At 39.2% G+C, this 20,283-nt stretch overlaps 1 protein-coding gene across 1 annotated transcript; it reads right to left on the bottom strand.

The window, feature by feature from the left end:
- Positions 1-5,593: 5,593 nt before the first annotated feature.
- Positions 5,594-20,283, bottom strand: LOC588156 (cytochrome P450 3A9). The gene is made up of 13 exons (XM_030978234.1): positions 20,120-20,283; positions 15,175-15,268; positions 13,843-13,895; positions 12,911-13,007; positions 11,888-12,004; positions 11,226-11,314; positions 10,124-10,272; positions 9,461-9,603; positions 8,918-9,106; positions 7,807-8,027; positions 7,247-7,384; positions 6,296-6,458; positions 5,594-5,818 (listed from the first exon to the last, which is right to left on the bottom strand). The coding sequence occupies exons 1-13, from the start codon at positions 20,203-20,205 to the stop codon at positions 5,729-5,731; spliced, it is 1,629 nt and encodes a 542-aa protein (XP_030834094.1). The 5' UTR covers positions 20,206-20,283; the 3' UTR covers positions 5,594-5,728.

Here is a 20,283-nt window from a genome sequence, read left to right as displayed (position 1 = left end):
AACTGTTGCACTATCAAAGTTGAGTGACGCAGAATTATTATTTTGTGATTTATATACTGCAAGCATAGGCTATGTTCGCAGACCCTTTGCCCCCGCTGAAGGCTACAGACGACGTAGCGTAAAGTGAAATTAGGATTTCATTATTAGCAGCTTATCCACCGTGACTGTTCCCCCCTCTCCCAACTAACCCCATCTGGCCTACCTATAATGAGTAAACAAAGACAATGAACGAGGAAACAAATTGCCTATGTGCCCCCCCCCCCCCCGGCCCACCCTACTCCGCTATAATTTCGTCGCAAAAAGAGCACCTGGAAAACATGGCTATTATGCCAAAGGGCATCTGAATAAAAAGATTGAGGTTGTTATGGTTTCTTCATCTTCTTCATGTGATTTTGCTTTTCACCATGTTTTATTAACTTGTTTACACCCCCCCCCCCCTCCTTTAAGATGAGAATTCTGGCTCCTCCATCACATTACACCACTGTATAGTAACATCAGGTTAACCTCGGAAATAGTTTCAACGTGACATCTCGTACACGGTCTGCGATCGTAGACTAATGCCGTCAAGGGGTCGAAGTACAAACGAGAATATGACGACATGTATTTGCACAATTTCAAAAGACTTCCAAAAAAGGAAATCAAGCAATGTCCGAGAAATATTGCATGGAAAGAATCGATGCAAATGATCACCATTTAAACGTCTCGCCTTTTCCATAAAAGGGCTTCATTTTGTGTTTGTGTGTGCGTGTGTATTCAGTGTGTATGTTTTTCTTTGTATAACTCATTTGGAGGGGAAAAAGTACCCGGGTTCTTATATAATAGCGTTCAACAGGCCATATTTGGGGCTGGTGAGACGAATTCAAATGTGGCCTGGCCAAAAAAAAAGCAAGTCAATATCAAGGAAAGCATGAAGGTATGGAAAAGTATCAGGGATAGCATTTAAATCCATCTAAATTTTGTTTAAAGTTTCGCCACCCCTTAATCGTCGATGCCTCAGTCATAAAACTAAACAGATTCCAAATAGACTCCATAGTGACTGGTTTTTAGCCATGGCAGTATTTGTACTTTTTTAATGATATTTTAGTGTTAACAGGCGGTCTAGTGGTCTATACAACTCCTTACCTCATTGCATGAAATGATCATGGTGATTGTGAAAATATGATTTATTATTGATACATGTATTTCCATATCTTCTCGGAACTGTATTGATCAATAAAGATTACCCGATAAAGTTTGTTCCCAAAAGTTCTGAGAATCAATAAGCCATATTTATCAAGAATAATTCATACTTCACAATCATTTCATTAAAGACGTTTTAAAAAAATCCAACTTTATGGATAACGGTAAATGAAAAGTACGCAAAGGAAATTGAGAAAGAAAAAGCTCTTTTGACAAAATACAGGCCCGTACATGCATGACCAATGATAGGGACTTTTAGATTTGCGTAGACTGATTCGTGTGACGTCCATTCAAGGCACTGCATTAAAAGGACGTCGGTCGTAGCATAGACCTATTGTCTTCGTGCGAATCTAAAAGTCCCTACTATTTGCTTTCTTGGCAGTGTCCTGAAATAATATTTACTTGTTCATCATACGATTCATTATTTACAGAGGTCCACTTATCATGGTTATGTACACGCACATGTATTTGTACCTGTTATAATTCCTACAATAGGTTGTGTGTGCATAAGCGGGGATTCGTAAAGGGTGGTTGAGGAATGGAACATAATTATTTAAATACTTTCATTTCCATCCTGGAGAGCCCGAAATGTTAGCAGTGTCATAATTAAATATAAAGTTCCTGAATCATGTGATCTACCAAATGGAAGTAAATTAAAACCTGCTTCCATTGATTTGGGCGTTCATTTGACTAGTAAGTGCATTGTACAGTCCTACATGATTCGATATCACTGCATTAAACCAGTCTAGACTCGCATCCTGTTCAAGATACTGTTATTAGCTTATGAATGTTTTAATGGACTAGCTACTTCATTTTTATTTAAAGCCTATCTGCACTAGTTTGGCCAGGAGGGATTAGATCTCCCTGCGTGGTCACTGACAGGTGGTTATCTCATCAAATCAGCTCTCAATTAACATAAGAAAGAGGGCATCGTGGGGGACCAACGGGAAGCATTGTTTGCTAAATAGTGCAGTCCTGCTTTAACTGAAATACTTACTGTATACAGACCAATGCGAGATTTTCGGACATGTAAATAGAATTTCTTTATTGTTCCTCATATTCGGACAAATACATCTGATGAACGTTCATTTGCTCGTGTTGCACCCAGTCTTGCAAAAATATAACAAATACAAAAAGGAACTAAGTAACCTATTTGCTTTTTGCTTTTCTTTTCCTTTTGTCTAGAAGCGCATAGCTTCATTGTGTAATGCGCTATACACAAAAAGTTCATTTTATGGGTGCATGTGTGCCAACAAAATGAGAGACGCCTTGCCCGTTCCAAATTACTCCGCCTGATAACATTGTGCTGGATTGGCAGCATATAAGAAATTGTTACCTTTGGCTCCTTTTCTTTTTTGTTTTTCTTTTTTGCATGAGAAAAAAGAAATGGGTGACGTAAAAGGGTTGTCCTATCAATACTCTCTCTCTCTCTCTCTCTCTCTCTCTCTCTTTCTCTCTCTCCTTATTCACAGTTTTCCCTTTCCTCCCCAACCATCATCTCCATACATGTATTTTGTTACATACTCTCTTTCTCTCTCTTCCTCTCTCTCTCTCTCTCTCTCTCTCTATCTCTTGGTTCTTCCTTATACCTTAGTCATACCAACGAGACCGACGCCGGACCGACAACAAACCAAAGATTGCATTACACCAAACGGCTATGAGTCGGTCGGTTTCGGGTCGGGTTTGGCGGTGTGACTGAGTTATGAAAGTTTCCAAAGCTAATATTAAACAAAAAACATGTTCCATCATTCATTAAAAAAAAAAAAACATACAAAACACGAAAAGCTACTCTTACGCTACATTACGTTGCCGTTTATTAATTTCTATATCATTTGTATTACTACTAAAGTAAACGAAATACTACTGTTCTTGAATCTCTACTGAACTAAACTTTCGTGCAGACTAGAAATACCCAATTTTATTAAAGTTCTATCATGTACTCTTACGATACATTACGTTGCCATTTATTAATTTCTATATCATTTGTATTACTATTGAAGTGAACAGAATACTACTGTTCTTGAATCTCTACTGAACTAAACTTTCGTGCAGACTAGTAATACCCAATTTTATTAAAGTTCTATCATGACTATAATAATTATATAGATGACGGACAGGAAACAACAAAATTGTATATGTATTCCTTTGTACTTTTATACTCCTTCGTGATAACAAAATACATGTAAATTTGACCCAATACCGCGAACGCGAAATCATTATTCAATTCTATTCAGGACTCATAAGGAAAAATGGCTGAAATTACAAAACCAGCTAAAACCATGCAAATATCACCCCAAAAGCATGCACGATTATCACAATGACTACCGTAAATCTCCGGGTATAAGATGCATTTTTTTGCCGCCGAAAAAAAGTGTAAGTCGGGGGGGGGGGGGGTGCGTCTTTTTAAAGTTTCGATTTATGCCCCTCCACCTGGCACTATGTCTGGCAATGTCTCCCAGCTCATTAATCGGTGTGTTGACTCACCACTCGGAAACTAGAACAACACTCCAATTTGTCTGTCATCTTGGCTTGAAAGTAATCTTTCTAATAGATCTCAATATGTAGTTTATAATAATAGTTCCTCCTATTTTCTGTTATTACACACGGCGTATCACAAGGTTCTATCCTAGTTTCTCTACTGTTTTAATTTACATTAATTATCTTACACATTCTTCCAAAAACGACATTGTTACTATTATTTGTGACTAGTTCGCAAGCACAAATCGGCGCCTTCAACTGCACCTCGCAGTTGAATGAAAGTCCTTCCCCGCGTGGGTTGTTATATATACACGGAGATTTACGGTACATTTTAGAATGATTATGTATACAAATCCAAGAGGGTAAAATACAGAATAGAAATATATATTTAAACAGCATTCTCATAAAAAAGAAAAGCATAGTGGCTTAATTTTACAAAACCGGCTATAACCATGCATATATCACCCCAAAAGCATGCACAATTATCACAATTACTACATTTTAGAATGGTTATGTTTGAAAACCCAAGAAGGTAAAATACAGAATAGAAATATATATTTAAACAGCATACTCATAATGATGCTTCTAACTTTCTGTTTAGATGGATAGTATAACATTCTCCTCAAACATCTGTTAAGTATAAATGATGCAGTGTATAATTACTAGTACATTATTTATGACTTAAAGAGGGAGTCCACCCGGATGTTATATTGGTTTTGATAAAAGAAGACAAATAAGAGAAACAAACTTGCGAAAATTTGAGCAATGTCTGGTAAAACACAAATTGGCAACACTGTGGCATATCTTTCATTTTCTTAGTTATTGATGACGTATTAGACTAGTTTCATACAAGGGTTTCATACACAAATATTTTTTTACAATAATTATATTTAGCATGAATGTATGATTGAAAAATTTCTTCAGGGAAAGTACAATTTTTGAAGATTTTTTTGAGACCTCGAGAGAGACGTCAAAGAGTTCCCAATTTATGTTTGATTGATCGCACCTTCTAGTATTTCAATCGGATTTTGCTCATACTTCCAATGACCTGTTTCTCTCATGTCTCTGCTTCTTTTAAAACTAACTTAATATTAGGATGTGTAAAGCCTATTTACTATATTAATACAATGTTGTAATCATTTTTTGTTGTTCGAGTTGCTATTGTTCACGCACCATTTTAATTTGAGATTGACAAACAAGAAAGCCCAAATTAAATGCAAGTAGAAATGGCAGATTGTGTCTTATTGCATTTCGATTGAATTAATTTCAACATCACATTAAATTCATAAAAAATTACAGAATCTTAGCAATATTACTAATTTTTACTTTTAATTATTCAAATTCTGATGCACAATATTATGTGATTGAAACAGTGCATTTATTTTCTTTATTCACAATATAAACATATTCAACGATACAAATAATCTTGAATCTAGACATTAGCAATCTCTCCATCATTTCATACAGTATTAATGTTATTTGTAAAATGCTCAGTGCCCATAAAGTTGGAGAAAAAATCTTACCTCGATATGAAATGATTGTGACAATATGATTTACTCTTTATAGATAACATTAATATTTGGTAATTTTTTGTGTGTAACCCCCCCCCTAAATTTCTCTAAACCCCCCCCCCCCCCCTTTGGATTTTTTTAAATTTGTTTATTTTTTATTAAAAAAAAAAAAAAAATATTCCCATGGTTGACCTAAAAAAGGTGACCTTACCCGCCCCCCCCCCCCAACGGAGCAAAATGTCAAATTTTCACATTTCGAGAGCAAAAAGAAAAAAGAAAAGTGTCCTCTTACCCCCCCCCCCCCCCCCCCCCCCCCCCCCCCCCCCCCTTGAAAAAATCCTGCGTACGCGCCTGGCCGCGGTAATATGATACTTTGTATTAAGCACAGTAGAGTATATTCATATAGTGTCTGCGCTATATAAATGGACCTATTATTATTATCATTATTATATAAAAATACAATGACATATTACGTAACTCGAAAATGGTTTCTTACGGACATACGATAAGGTATTCAATTTGCACTCGAGTTGTTTTCTTCCACGTATCTGCGATCGTGTCTAGGCAACCTTGTCAGTTCTGGGTACTGCTCTGAGCGTGACCCCGTTGGTTGGTGTCAGGAAACCAGATCGCCCGAACTTCGGAGGAATCTGAGTGCAGAGAAATTGGAATGAAAGAATAAACGAAAAAATAAAAAATAAAATGTATTGCATGAATTAAGGATATTCTGAACATGGTGAAATAGACTATCATCATGCGCAATAGTCGCGTAGGATGATTCCAAAACTTGGGGGGGGGGGGGGGGGGGGGGGGGGGTTAAGGTTCTGCTCGTGCTTGGAATTGGAAAATGAAAAGTGAAAACATAAAGCTACTGTACTGATTAATTTCGAGAACGGGTTTGGGAATGGTCCAGGCGTCTTATTTTCTGGCCCCCTCCCTTCCTCTATTTGCTTCCTTTTTCTTTCTTTCTTTTTCCACAATCGATTGGGGAAGCATGTTTCACCGTGTCCCCCTCTCCTCTCCCCTCGTGTACCTATTCCACTGGCAAAGAATATGGACCATGTTAATTTATTTTTTGCCACTGAATTTCCCAAACACATGTACAGATTAATTGATCTTCTTATTACCTCTGTTTCAGCGCATGTCTCGAAGCGGTAGTTCTGGAGTGTGCGCACCACGGCCATCTTGGTCTCCATTAAAGCAAAACGCATCCCGATACAGTTGCGAGGACCGGCTCCGAAAGGTTGCCAAGCGAATGGATGCTGCTTGGCCTTGGCTTCCTTGGTGAATCTATGATTAATACACAGTGGGGGGAGGTAAAGTTAAAAAAAAAAAAAAAACTTCATTGTTTTGTTTTGTTGTTGCTGTTTTCTTTCTATCTTTATGCTTCAGAAATAATTACTTTGCTTTCAAGTATTACTTTGCTGGCATGTATTCATAATTATTGTTGATATCGTTTAATACAAGATTACCAAATCACGTCATGTTCGTGATTAATGCTTACTGATAGAAATCAAAATAGAGAGAGAGAGAGAGAGAGAGTGTGTGCTCTAAGAAGATAGAGGAAAAGGTGAAATACATTTTTGAATCGTAGACTGAACTGGGATTGAATTAATTACAGTAGCTGACCGCAAGAAACGGTATGTGTAGAACAACTTGGCTTAAGAAGGTCCACAGGAATGGATGAAAGCTTGGCTAAAGGTTTTAAGGACTGTATAAGCTTCAAGTACATTTTGTTCTTACCCCCAACTAAACAATGATTTCGCATCATATAATATGTTGGATTTTTTTTACGAAAGCAGTAGGCGTTTATTCAATCATACAAACTAACCCGTTGACTACTGCATTGTTACAGTCGCGTATGCTTAATACGGGGACCACCAGGTTCCCGTAAATAAAGCGTTAAAAAGTCGAATCAGAACCAGACAGATACAAAGAAATATGCATACTTAATAGCTTTAAACAAATAAATATTGAGCAGGGCTTTTCGTCTTGCACTTGTCAAAGAAAAACGACAGAATACCGGATTAACTACGAAAATCAGCATAGAAAAACTTGATATTGTATGGAGTTATTACCGGTCCGGATCAAACTTCTCTGGTTCTGGCCAGTAGTCCGGGTCGCGATGGATGGTGTAGACAGGAATGAAGACTTGGGTTCCTTTCTCAATCATCAATCCATTGTGTACAAAGGTCTCGTTACACATCCTATTAGAACTGCATGGCGGAGAAAAAATGCAGAAATTCATACATGAATTACAATGCGAAACAAATATTACAATAGCATATTGGAAATATAATGAAAATTAGATACATGGAAAGGACATACAAATACATTTAAAGCACTTATTCGTAATACAGTAAGGAAGCCCGAGCCATGCACGAACTTGGGGCGAACCACAGGAAAAAGAAGAAGAAAAGAGGAGGAAGAAGAAGATGAGAAAGAATTAGAAGATGAAGAAGAAGTAGAAGAAGAGTGAGGAGAAGGAAAAAAATCATTTGCAGATTTAGCGAGTAATCACCCAAGACACTGCTATACATGTTAATTATCGTGAACAGGACCTTAAGAAAAACTGTATTCGTTTTAGGGTTGTCGAAGTATCAGCATCAATCTAGACCGAGATTATAGAACATCTTACATGCCAGCGGGTGGATACAGCCGAAGCGTTTCACAGACCACCTGATCCAGGTAAGGCATGGTGGCGATGGAACTATACCCAACGGAGTCACGTGAGGGCGTCACCTCGTCAACCTCGTTGATGAGCTTCTCCTGGATGTCTGGGTTCATGGACAACGCGTAGAAGATGAACCCGAGGAGAGTAGTGGTTGTCTCGGCACCAGCAGTGAAGAAGATCAGCACCTGGCGGGTGAATCATAACACAAATATTGCGATGACCAGCTAGGACCCGTTTTGCAAAGTCTTTTTCAATGACAAATGACAACAATCAGTGACAAATCTGCTGATAAACAATCAGAAGCAAGGATTTCAGAAGCAAGGATTTCAGTACCTTATAACATTAACTGTCATTTTTGTCACTGATGACAAGTTTTGTGAAACACCCTCAGGGCGTCATCTAATAAAGATTTGCGATTGATCCAAATCAATCGCAAGTCCTCTAATCAATCGCAAGTTTGCAGTCCCTATCTATTATATACATAGTTGCCATTGATACCAATCGCAAATAAATAACGATTAATATCAACTCTTTATTAGACAGGGTCCAGGATCTCAGATAATACGTGTAACCATAATAGTAATGGTTAAAACCAAACTGATCTTTGAGCATTTTCATAATCCACTAGCATAAGCATGGAGTTAAACACAAAATCAATAATAGCCTATACTGAGGAACTTATGTAGCCGAACAACATGTTTGGGTTCTTTGTTTCGAAAATAGTGTTATAATCATCGGGAAAATGACATTCTTTCCAGACTTATCTGCCATGTGTCTGTCTGACGATATGCCACAGGAAAACAAATTTAATGCTGTTTTATGATCATAATCATCAGAGCCCCTCAAATTCATTTATTTTATAGAGCCCATCTGTAGTGTACAGGAGGAATTGGACCCCCTGCAAGGTCACTGGACAGGTGGTTATCTCATCAAATCAGCTCTTAATTAAGAATAGAAAAAGAGGATCATGGGGACCAATGGTCACCGATTATGCATTGTTTGCTATATAGAGGGCGCAAGTAGCTATATAAGTAGTGCAGTGGAGCTTTAAATCATTGAGATGCAGAAGCATTACCTGTGCAAACACTTCTTCATCGGTCAGAGGAGCTCTCTTGCCAAGAGTCTTGGTGTGGTAGTGGACATCGTGATGCTTGTCCAAATCATCATGGATGTCGTTCTCGTCGTCCTCCTCTACATGATCAACGGCCTTGTCGACTGTTTCCTGCTTCTGGGCATCGAGTAGCAATTGCAGGAAGTCAACCCTCTATATTGATAATAATAATAATAATCCAATCGAAAGGGTATTTGATATAGCGCTGTACCTTGTAGTTACAAAGCACTGCATGCATTGCTCTACACGTGTGGGCCACTTGAATAATACCATAATCTTTTCCAAAAAGACCAATAATTTTATTTACCCAGGGAAGCCTCATCAGCATCAATATTGTTCGTCCTGCAGTTCCTCCAAATATCATTACCCCCAGCAACTGCCCGCTAGCCATTTACTTCTGGGTAGAGAGTGGCGAATATCTTCTAGGGTAATCTACCACCCCTCTACCTACCCCCCCCCCCTCCCCCCCCCCCCCCCCCCCAAAAAAAAAAAACAAACAAAACCTACTTTAAAGTTTGATCCAGCTACTGCTTCTTTTCTCAGGTTGATAGTTTTCTTGGTGACGTCATTGAAGAAGTCAAGCACTTCAGCAGGAATCAACATGGAGATCCTAAAATTAGCCATTAGTCTCCCCAACGATGGAATCAGACCTTACAAAAGTTAAGTTTAAACAAAATAATGAGGAAAGAATGATGAATTAAACATTGTAAAAGTCATAAACAGTTGTAAGTGCGGTGTTTCCTGGAACTCAAGTCTTATTTCTTTCCAATATTTGTTCTTCGTACCAAAGCAAAGCGGAACATTTATTTTTATTTTTTCAAAACAGCTTAATGAACCACCTTCTCAGGTTGTCCCCAATCATGTTTTTTGAGTTTTTTTGGGGAGGAGGAGGAGGAGGAGGCAAAACATTTCAGCTTACTAGCTGTTATCCATTTCGAGGGTCCTTGGCCCTGTTTCATAAAACTTGTTAGCAATAACAAATGCTCTACGGTCAGTGGTTTAAATGTGACCCTCCTCTGTGAACGGAAGTGTGTCTACAGCGGAGGGTGATTACAATTTTACCCCCACCCCCCCCCCAAAAAAAAATATATTATTCAAACAATATTTTCAAAATAAATTTATTAAAAAGAATACACAAATTATAAGGTCGGAACTAAATAAATGTCATACTTCCTAGGATGAAGAGTGGCTTCTGGAAGTCAAACTTGAATGCTCTTTTCGCGTTCGTCACAAATGGGTTACCGGCATTGGACTGCGAATCGATGTTGAGACCAAACGCACAGCTTCCAATCGTGTCCATCACGAAAGATCCGAAAACCCTGCAGAAAATAAAAAGTTCCTATATATGAATTGATGAATGCCAGGAGACCGATCGACAGCCAATGAGAAAATAATTTCGGTCCAGTGAACCTACGAGAAAACTAACAGAAACCCCGGCGAGGCTGTTTCGTTTTGCTTTCGGTCAGGTGGACCCTCAGTTAATCTTTCACAACGTTTGTTGGTTGGTTTGTTTTCTTTACCTGACTGCTAAAACAAGCATGTGTCTGTTTGTAAGCAAGAAATTACCAGGGGACCGGCGGCTGTCTTCTGCGAGGGACCAGTTTACGAGACCATCGATCTGCCACTAAGCCATCGCGCCACCTGTGGCTGTGGGCCTCGCAGGCTGTCGGTTTCGTGGACCGTTCGTATTCTGGGTTGCCTGTATCTTTGGCCATCGGTCGTGGGGACCGTAGCCTCTTTGACTATAATAATAATAATAATAATAATAATAATGGTGGCTTCTTGTATAGCGCACATGTCTGTCACGTTGTGACGCTCCTGGCGCTGCCCCAATTATTATTACCCTGGCTTTAGCAAGGCAGCCACTTCTGCGTTCTAGCATTTCAAGGAATTAATTCCTGCCAGGTACCCATTTACATCACCTGGGTTGAGTGTGGCAAATGTAGATCAATGTCTTGCCAAATGACATTAGTGCCGCGGCGGGACTCGAACTGCGGACCTTAAGATCGACAGTCCGTCGACGTATCCACTCGACCAGGACACCTCTATGATGTTAATATATTATCCGAAAACAGTGAATTCAGTCGTCAAACTATATTTATCGTGACGGTCGTGAACGTGCATACATATTATAATAATGTATACAGATATATGGATATATCTTAGGACACAAAAATGGTTTAATCTTAAACCACAGTGTTTTTATTGATCTCCCCCTCCCACCCCTTTAATTTAGTTACCGGATCCCTTTAAAATAATATTAATGACTCACTCTGAGCATTCAATGCGTCCTTTCTCTTCTTGCTTGAGGCCGATGTACTTCACCAACGTGTCTGCGTTGGTGTTAATGAGATTCGACATCTTAGAATAAAGGAAAATAAAGACAACATAGTTATATATCAAAAACATGGTTTTAACCCGTGGCAAAGGAGTGGGTTTTGTTTACATTTGTGTGAGTGGATCAGCGCCCGGCTGGATTTTTATCGCCCCATATGACAGTGAAAATCGAACGAAAAGCGATTGCAAATTGATTCGATCTAATAATGTTTTAAGAACTTGCGTAAAGGAATCCAAGTAAAGATTGTACGAGGGAAGAAACTTGATAGCGTATGTGTGCGCGTGTCACAGCTATCTCTGTAAATACGCTATGGACGTGCCGATTTCGCGCCCCCTTTCGACGGTATATTGTCTGATGTCGAAAAAGCACTACTTTCAGCAATAATGGAAAATTGACATCGTTCTTAACTGATCATCAATTTAGCTGTCTTCCTGTCTAATACCATGTTCTTGACTGCTGCTCACTATATCCTTGAACTGGCTTATTGTGTTTCCATACTAATGCATTTTACATGTGATAAAGGTCGAATAGGGCAGTCCATTGCATGATGGGAAGACCGGACAAAGCGAGGAAAGAGTCGATAAAAAAAGACTTACCTGTTTCATCTTTGCTGCGCTGAATGTTGGGGTTACAATGTTCCTGACTTCCTTCCAGCGCTGGCCTTCCATAACGGACAGCATGCTCCTTAACTCCCCGGCAGCTTGGGGTATATCCTGTAAGAAAATTAAGACATAATGGGAGTTGGGCGTTTCATAAAACTTGTCATCAGTGACAGATGACTGTTTTTGTTATAAGCTACTGAAATCCTTGCTTCTGACTGGTTATCAGCACTGATTTTTGTCACTGATTTTTGTCATTTGTCATTGAAAAAGACTTTGTGAAACAGGTCCCTGGTCTACACTCGGCATTTTCCATTTTTCCGACATGGCAACATTACCAATTAGTGTGTGTACAACTCGTAATCAGCGAAACTCGCCACCCTGCGCCTGGTAATTTATCTCAATTAAGCTCTTTACTGCTAGTAGGATCGTAACAACAAGCAAACCAAAGTGATTGAATTTATTTTACGTACTTGTGTTCATTCAAAATACCTAATATTACCATTGTTTATCATGTAAACTAAACCGATCATGTGTAACGTGAAAAGCGAAATATGATAAAGGGAAACGGAAATTGCAGACTTTGTGATCGAATGTTTTGAGTTTAACGTTAAAGATAAAGTTGAGTTTTGGTCATGCGATTGCATTGTGAAAAAAAATGTGAGGAATGGATCAGAAAAATATGATCATGTAGCATATAAGTATTGTTGTGTACTGCAAGGTTCTGGATTCATCAAAATCATAATAAATTTGGTCCAGTCTTGGTAAAGTAACAAGCACTGTACACAAAAAGATGTTTGTGGGACTACATAAATGGTGTCGGTCTTACTTATCTTGATTTCCTTATCTTTCTATGCTCATTACTCAGCTAGTATATTACATTTTCTACCAAAATTGTTTGGTAAATAAAATTTATTTGTAATCTTGAACATTCAGTGTAGGTTTCGTTTGATTCTGTGAGAATTCATTTTTGTTTTACCAGAACTCAAATTTATCTTTAAGACAGTTTGGGAACCTTACTACTCTGCTGTGGAAGCTGTTGAAGTTCTTAACGGTGATGCTGCGTAGCATTTCAGGATCACCAACCACAAGCACGGGAGTTCGAAAAGAATATATCCTGTTAGAAAAGAGAAAATAAAGCCCCCTCTAAAGTAATATTAATAATGATAATAATAATGATAATAATAATGATAACAATTATAATGATAATGATAATAATAATAATAATAATAATAATAATAATAATGATAATAATAATAACAACAATAATAACAATGAAAATGCTGATGGTGATGAAGATGATGATGATGATAAATAATAATGAAAATAAAATGATAATAACAATCGTTATCATTATTATCATAATCATGATAAAAAATAATGATATTTATGAAAAACAATACTTATGATTAAAAATAATAGTAATAATAACAATAATAACTACATTTTAACTACTACCCCGAAATATATTATTATATCACCTAGTAGATAACCTAGTAGATTGCCTTTTAACTAATTTCTCCGTACCTATTTCTGATTGAATTTGGAAACCCCATGAAATAACACACCCCAATATATCATCCCGGCCACTAACCCCCCCCCCCCCACTCTCTACCCCACCCCTGCCTCTTCCCCTTCCGTTTGGTATATGGGTAGTTGTCTAAGGGCAGTTGCCTGTCATTGCAGTCAGGCAAAACTGGTAGTTGTCCTAGAATTTAGTGTATACATAGTCAAGTGAATGATCCCCTCCCCCCCCCCCCCCCACCCCTGTCCCTCCCCCCTCCCCTGGGGGGAAAAACAGATAAAACACGTTAAATTTACCTATACTTGTTTTAAAAAAGAAGACCGGCCCCCTCCCCTGGAGCTCAAGAGTGAGAGGCGATTTTCAAATTTTCGGGGGTTGGCTTTTTCGCCACGACATACCCACTTGAATATGATTATATTTCACTCACCCATAAACCTTGCCATGCTTTTCCTGCATGACCTCGAAGGCCTCGACAACACCCTGTTGATAAATTAGAATATATTATATACACATTTGTATGAATACATCACGTATACATGTACACATTTACATTATATATATATATATATATATATATATATATATATATATATATATATATATATATATATATATATATCCTTGATATGATATGTATGTATAAAAATGAACATACTACCATACAACACCATGATAAGTCTGCTACAATATATATGATGAAATTAAATGCTGTCGGCGAGACAACATCCCCAACCAACCTCTCATCACCCCCCCCCCCCCCATCCCCGGCTATGAAAATCGTGCCCGTGTACTTACTATACGGCTTTTAATTCATGATATAATCACTCTATATTTATTACGATTTTCCTGAGGAAGGTAGTGACAGATTATTCTCCGGAAATATGCTAATATTAGGCTTCATGTGCCTATTCTTCTTGCAGGCTTAAAACATATAATAACTTTATATATATATTTATTTAATTAACCAATTAAATTTCTCTTGGAACAGGTGACTGTATGGGACTAATTTGGACTAATTGATCAAGATTCTCTTTCGGTTTGAAATCGCCAATTTTACATCCGGCCTCTCAAATTTGAAACTAAGTATCATAGGCGCCCATTAGAGGTGAATACCGGCGCTGTACAAGAAACCAATTATCATAAACATAATGATCGTTGAGGCAAATATTTCTCGTTTTATAATCAGTGTCTTATCTGACATTTGTGTAGAATATTATAATTTTAGATCTCATTTCTGTTTTCTAAATTGGGCGGTCGTCTCCCCTTCCCACCTTCCATCCGTTTGTGGACATTTTAGTAGTCCTCTATAATTATACAATGTACATGTAATCAGATAAGAGGAACTTGTACATGCTTCTGTTTAATCTCGCTTAGATTGTTGTAATTCTATTCTCCTTATTAGTTGTCCCTAAGACGCGAAGTTCCTGGGGGATAGAGCCTTTTTTCATTCTGGCCCGTCTCTTTGGAATAAGCTCCCACCCAGTATTCGTAGCTTAAAAGCCCTCCATGACTTCAAAGTTGCTCTAAAAACCCATCTCTTTCTAAACAGTTCTATTTAATAATGACAATTATAACTGTGGCGTAATACATTGTGTTACTTTATTTTACTTCAGTTAAGAAAGTGATATGTTCGTGATTGTGATATGTACAGCACCATTAGCGTCAGAGCCTGTCAGATACCGGCGCTATATAAATATTCATATTATTATTATTATTATTATAATGATTTATAATGACAGTGATTACACATAACACTAACCTTAGCGAAGACTCTCATATTAGCGATGATTGGAAGAGGGGGTTCAAATGGTACCCCTCGTCGCTTCCAGTATCCGTGGGCCCAGTAGTCATTTCTGCCGAACAAAACAGCAAAATCATTTCAAATTCGTTTTGCCATAATTTTCATTTAATAGCCGAAAAGGCATGACCCAAAGCGGATGAAAAAGTATTTTAGTTCACGATCACTCACTCACGCGTATACACAAAGAACAAATCCTACTGCGTACCATATATTTACACGGGCTTTAATACTTGTTTCGTTAATCACGAATTTCAATTAAGGCCAGTGTAGCTAGGTGGTGTAGATACACATATAGACCGAAAAATCTGTCTGCTTGGTACGGAGCCCGGGAAGGGACATGGTAAAAATATTTTTATCTCGTTAAAACGAGATAGTATCTCGTTTTAATGAGATAGTATCTCGTTTTAATGAGATAGTATCTCGTTTTAATGAGATAGTATCTCGTTTTAATGAGATAGTATCTCGTTAAAACGACATAGTATCTCGTTAAAACGAGATAGTTATCTCGTTTTAATGAGATAGTATCTCGTTAAAACGACATAGTATCTCGTTTTAATGAGATAGTATCTCGTTTTAATGAGATAGTATCTCGTATAAGTCCATTGCATACTGGAACCTACGGAGCCCGGGAAGGGACATGGTAAAAATATTTTTATCTCGTTAAAACGAGATAGTATCTCGTTTTAATGAGATAGTATCTCGTTTTAATGAGATAGTATCTCGTTTTAATGAGATAGTATCTCGTTAAAACGACATAGTATCTCGTTAAAACGAGATAGTTATCTCGTTTTAATGAGATAGTATCTCGTTAAAACGACATAGTATCTCGTTTTAATGAGATAGTATCTCGTTTTAATGAGATAGTATCTCGTATAAGTCCATTGCATACTGGAACCGGGTGGTCCCTGTATTAAGCGGTTCTAGGACAATTACCCCCTGGGCAATCACCCCCCGGAAATTTACCCCCCGGAAAACTACCCCCGAAGGACAATTACCCCCCGGAAAATTACCCCCCGGAGAATAACCACCCGAGGACAACTACCCCCCAAGGACAATAACCCCCCGGAAAATTACCCCCCGGAGAATTACCCCCCGAGGACAACTACCCCCCGAGGAAAATTACCCCCCGGAAAATTACCCCCCGGACAACTACCCCCCGAGGACAATTACCCCCCGAGGACAACTACCCCCGAGGACAATTACCCCCCGAGGACAATTCCCCCCAAGTACAACTACCCCCCTCTTCCGAGGACAACTATCACCGATGACAATCACCCCCGAGGAATTTGTAACACTGTGACAAATAATGCGAGCTTCTCTCCAAATTGCTCTTTATAGAAAATTTCATAAACTTTCAATTTCTATGTTATTTGTGAAGTTCATTTCAGTGTTTTCAAGTTATTCACTTCGATGTGGGGGGGGGGGGGGGTTGGGAGTTGCCCAATTCTCCCGAAGTTTTGCTACCGAGTAAATAACAGAAATTACATTTTTTAAAGAAATTCAATAATACATTGCGCGCAGATGAGTACGCCTTACAGCCTCTCTCACCAACAAAATGGCAAAACAAAGAAATTAGGATGTAATATTTCATTTACGCATCCTCTGTCACTTTTTAAGCTGATCGTGTATTTGTCTTTGTATAATGGGCCCTCGACCATGATCCGAAATTAAGGTTTTCTTCACGTTATCTATATATTTCTGTTATCTATATATTTATGTTGTCATGCGGGAGTATGATATGCGCAGGTCGAGGGTTCGAATCACGACACCGGCACTAATATCCTTTTTCAAGATATTAACCTGCACTTGCTACTCTCCACCCAGGTGTTAAATGGGTACCCGGTAGTATGCGACCGTCATTGTTGGTCCCTCCGTGGTTGGGGGGGGGGGGGGGGGGGGGGGGTGATAGGTGCCAAAATAATTTCGGCAATGGATAAAAGCAACCAAGAGGTAGAAGTGTGTGGCAGGTTGCACCCCCTCCCTTACAAGTTATTAATTTTTTCAAGTCACCCTCAATAAAGATAACATTTCAGAGAATATGGGACCCATGTGGGCTTGCAACTTGGGTTTTTATCCTCTCAAGCGCGTAGCAAGGATTTTATTTTAGGGGGGCGGTAGTGAGCACGCGAAGCGCGCTCCCTAAAGGGTGGTGGCTGCAGGGAGGGGGGTTTCCCCGTCCCACGCGAAGCGCGGAAGCTTTGAAGTTTCATTTAATTATTAGAGAAAGAAGACGATTCGTTGTACCGTTCTCGACTCTTAATCCTTGTTTGAATAAAGTTCCCCTTCCTCCGCGCGTAGCGCGGAAGCTCTGACATTTCATTAAATTGATAAAGAAAGAAGACGATTCGTTGTACCATTCTCGACTCTTAATCCTTGTCTGATTTCAGTTCCCCCCCCCCCCCCCCTCCCGCGCGAAGCGCGAAAGCTTTGACGTTTCATTAAGTTACTAAAGAAAGAAGACGATTTGTTGTACCATTCTCGACTCTTAATCCTTGTCTAAATTCAGTCCCCAACCCCCCCCCCCCCCCCTCCCGCGCGAAACTTCGACGTTTCATTACATTATAAGAGAAAGATGACGATTCGTTGTACCGTTCTTGACTCTTAATCTTTTTTCTTCCTACGTCCTCTTCCTTTTTTCTTTCTCTCTCTCTCTCTCTTTTTGGCCGGCGTTTTTTACGCGCGCCTGTATACGCGCCTGTATCCTCTCTGTCTCTCCCACTCTCTACTTCTTTTTTGCACTTTTGCGCTTCGCGCTTGATATTTAGCTCGTTGCTTTTTAACGCTGCGGCTTTGCATTTGGCGCACTGCATTTATATGATGCTGTTGATTGAATAAATTGATCAATTCCTGATGAAGCCGTATGAGCGAGAATTCAATTTATTCTTGTTTCATATACGGATGTCTCATTTACGTATGTATTATGAAAATGAGATTGCAAAATGTGTATACTGATGGTCATCTTGCGAGTAATAACCATTAACTACTCTCATCGGGCTCTCATCATTAATGTTTCTCTTCATTTTTTTTGTATGGTGAATTGTTGGGGGGGGGGATGATTGGACAGGCCACCCCCCCCCCCCCCCACCTGAAATATTTTTTTTGGGGGGATATATCCCCCATCCCCCCCCCCCCCCCCCCCGGGATCGACACCCATGAACATAGCACTTGGCGAGTGCCTGAGTCATGCAAAATAGATAGTCTGTGAAGAATTTGGGATTTGGGAGAAACTTTTCATTTTTTAAGAGGGTACCATGACTCAAAAAGTTGAAATAACGCTGCTCAAGAGAAATGTATTTCTATGCATTTTGAGAAGCGCTTGACAATTACCTAAAACTTACATCCTTCGTGGAAATCAGCAGCCGCACTGCCGTTGTATAACTTATATGTATTAAAGGGAAATGTTTAGTAACGAGGAAGACAACGTGCTAGTATTTGAGCGAATATGGGTTCATGAAGGGGGTCTTATAGGCTCGTAGCCATCTCTCAATGTATCAGATCGTCTTTTGCTATTGAATCCTGATTGTCCACGGGGATAGTTGTCCTCGGGGGGTAATTGTCCTCGGGGTAGTTGTCCTCGGGGGGTAATTGTCCTCGGGGGTAGTTGTCCTCGGGGGGTAATTGTCCTCGGGGGGTAGTTGTCCTCGGGGGGTAGTTGTCCGGGGGGTAATTTTCCGGGGGGTAATTGTCCTCGGGGGTAGTTGTCCTCGGGGGGTAATTCTCCGGGGGGTAATTTTCCGGGGGGTTATTGTCCTTGGGGGGTAGTTGTCCTCGGGTGGTTATTCTCCGGGGGGTAATTTTCCGGGGGTAATTGTCCTTCGGGGGTAGTTTTCCGGGGGTAAATTTCCGGGGGGTGATTGCCCAGGGGGTAATTGTCCTAGAACCGCTTAATACAGGGACCACCCGGTTCCAGTATGCAATGGTCTTATACGAGATACTATCTCATTAAAACGAGATACTATCTCATTAAAACGAGATACTATGTCGTTTTAACGAGATACTATCTCATTAAAACGAGATAACTATCTCGTTTTAACGAGATACTATGTCGTTTTAACGAGATACTATCTCATTAAAACGAGATACTATCTCGTTAAAACGAGATACTATCTCGTTAAAACGAGATACTATCTCGTTAAAACGAGATACTATCTCGTTAAAACGAGATACTATCTCGTTAAAACGAGATAGTATCTCATTAAAACGAGATAACTATCTCGTTTTAACGAGATACTATGTCGTTTTAACGAGATACTATCTCATTAAAACGAGATACTATCTCATTAAAACGAGATACTATCTCATTAAAACGAGATACTTTCTCATTTAAAACGAGATACTATCTCATTAAAACGAGATACTATCTCATTAAAACGAGATACTATCTCGTTTTTAACGAGATAAAAATATTTTTACCATGTCCCTTCCCGGGCTCCGTAGCTTGGTGCATTTTGGTAAAACATATTTCTTGTCTTTTGACACTCGGTGACGCCAGACGTAGTCTCAGCAGAACATAATTATCCTCGAACGAGATACAGACTGATCTTCTAGACTATTTTCTTTTTCTCGATCAAGTTCACACCGCTCTCGCCGCTTGCAATAGCGAACTAGTCTGCAGACACAGTCTCTAATTTTACATGTTCTCCAGGATTTTATATCAAAGCCTTGAGCAGAGCCTAGTTCTGTCAGTCTCTGTCTGTATTTAGAGATAGAAGCTGAGGTACAGAGCTTAGCATTGTGCTGTCAGCCTATTATCACAAAACAGACACTGTTATGTACAGCGGCTGACAAGGGTTTGAGCATGTAAACTAGTTATCTGCTAATGGCGAAGGCTGGTAAGTGATTAACAAAAAGATAATTTTGGTCACAAGATATATAATCATATGTTCAGTAATCTTATACGTACAGTAAGAGTAGGACGATGCAACCCAGAGCGATCAGGACCAAGAGCGATGTCAACGACATCGCGTTTCCAAGCACCTCGACCTCCATTTCGAATTTGATTTTACAATTGTCTAGTACGGCGATTTGAATGTATACACGGTACCGCTAGCCCACCGACTGTTTCAA

This window comes from Strongylocentrotus purpuratus, unplaced genomic scaffold (genome assembly GCF_000002235.5).
Source record: "Strongylocentrotus purpuratus isolate Spur 01 unplaced genomic scaffold, Spur_5.0 spur5_scaffold_1, whole genome shotgun sequence".
Classification (NCBI taxonomy): Eukaryota; Metazoa; Echinodermata; class Echinoidea; order Camarodonta; family Strongylocentrotidae; genus Strongylocentrotus; species Strongylocentrotus purpuratus.
This window is presented reverse-complemented; position numbering and strand designations above follow the sequence as displayed.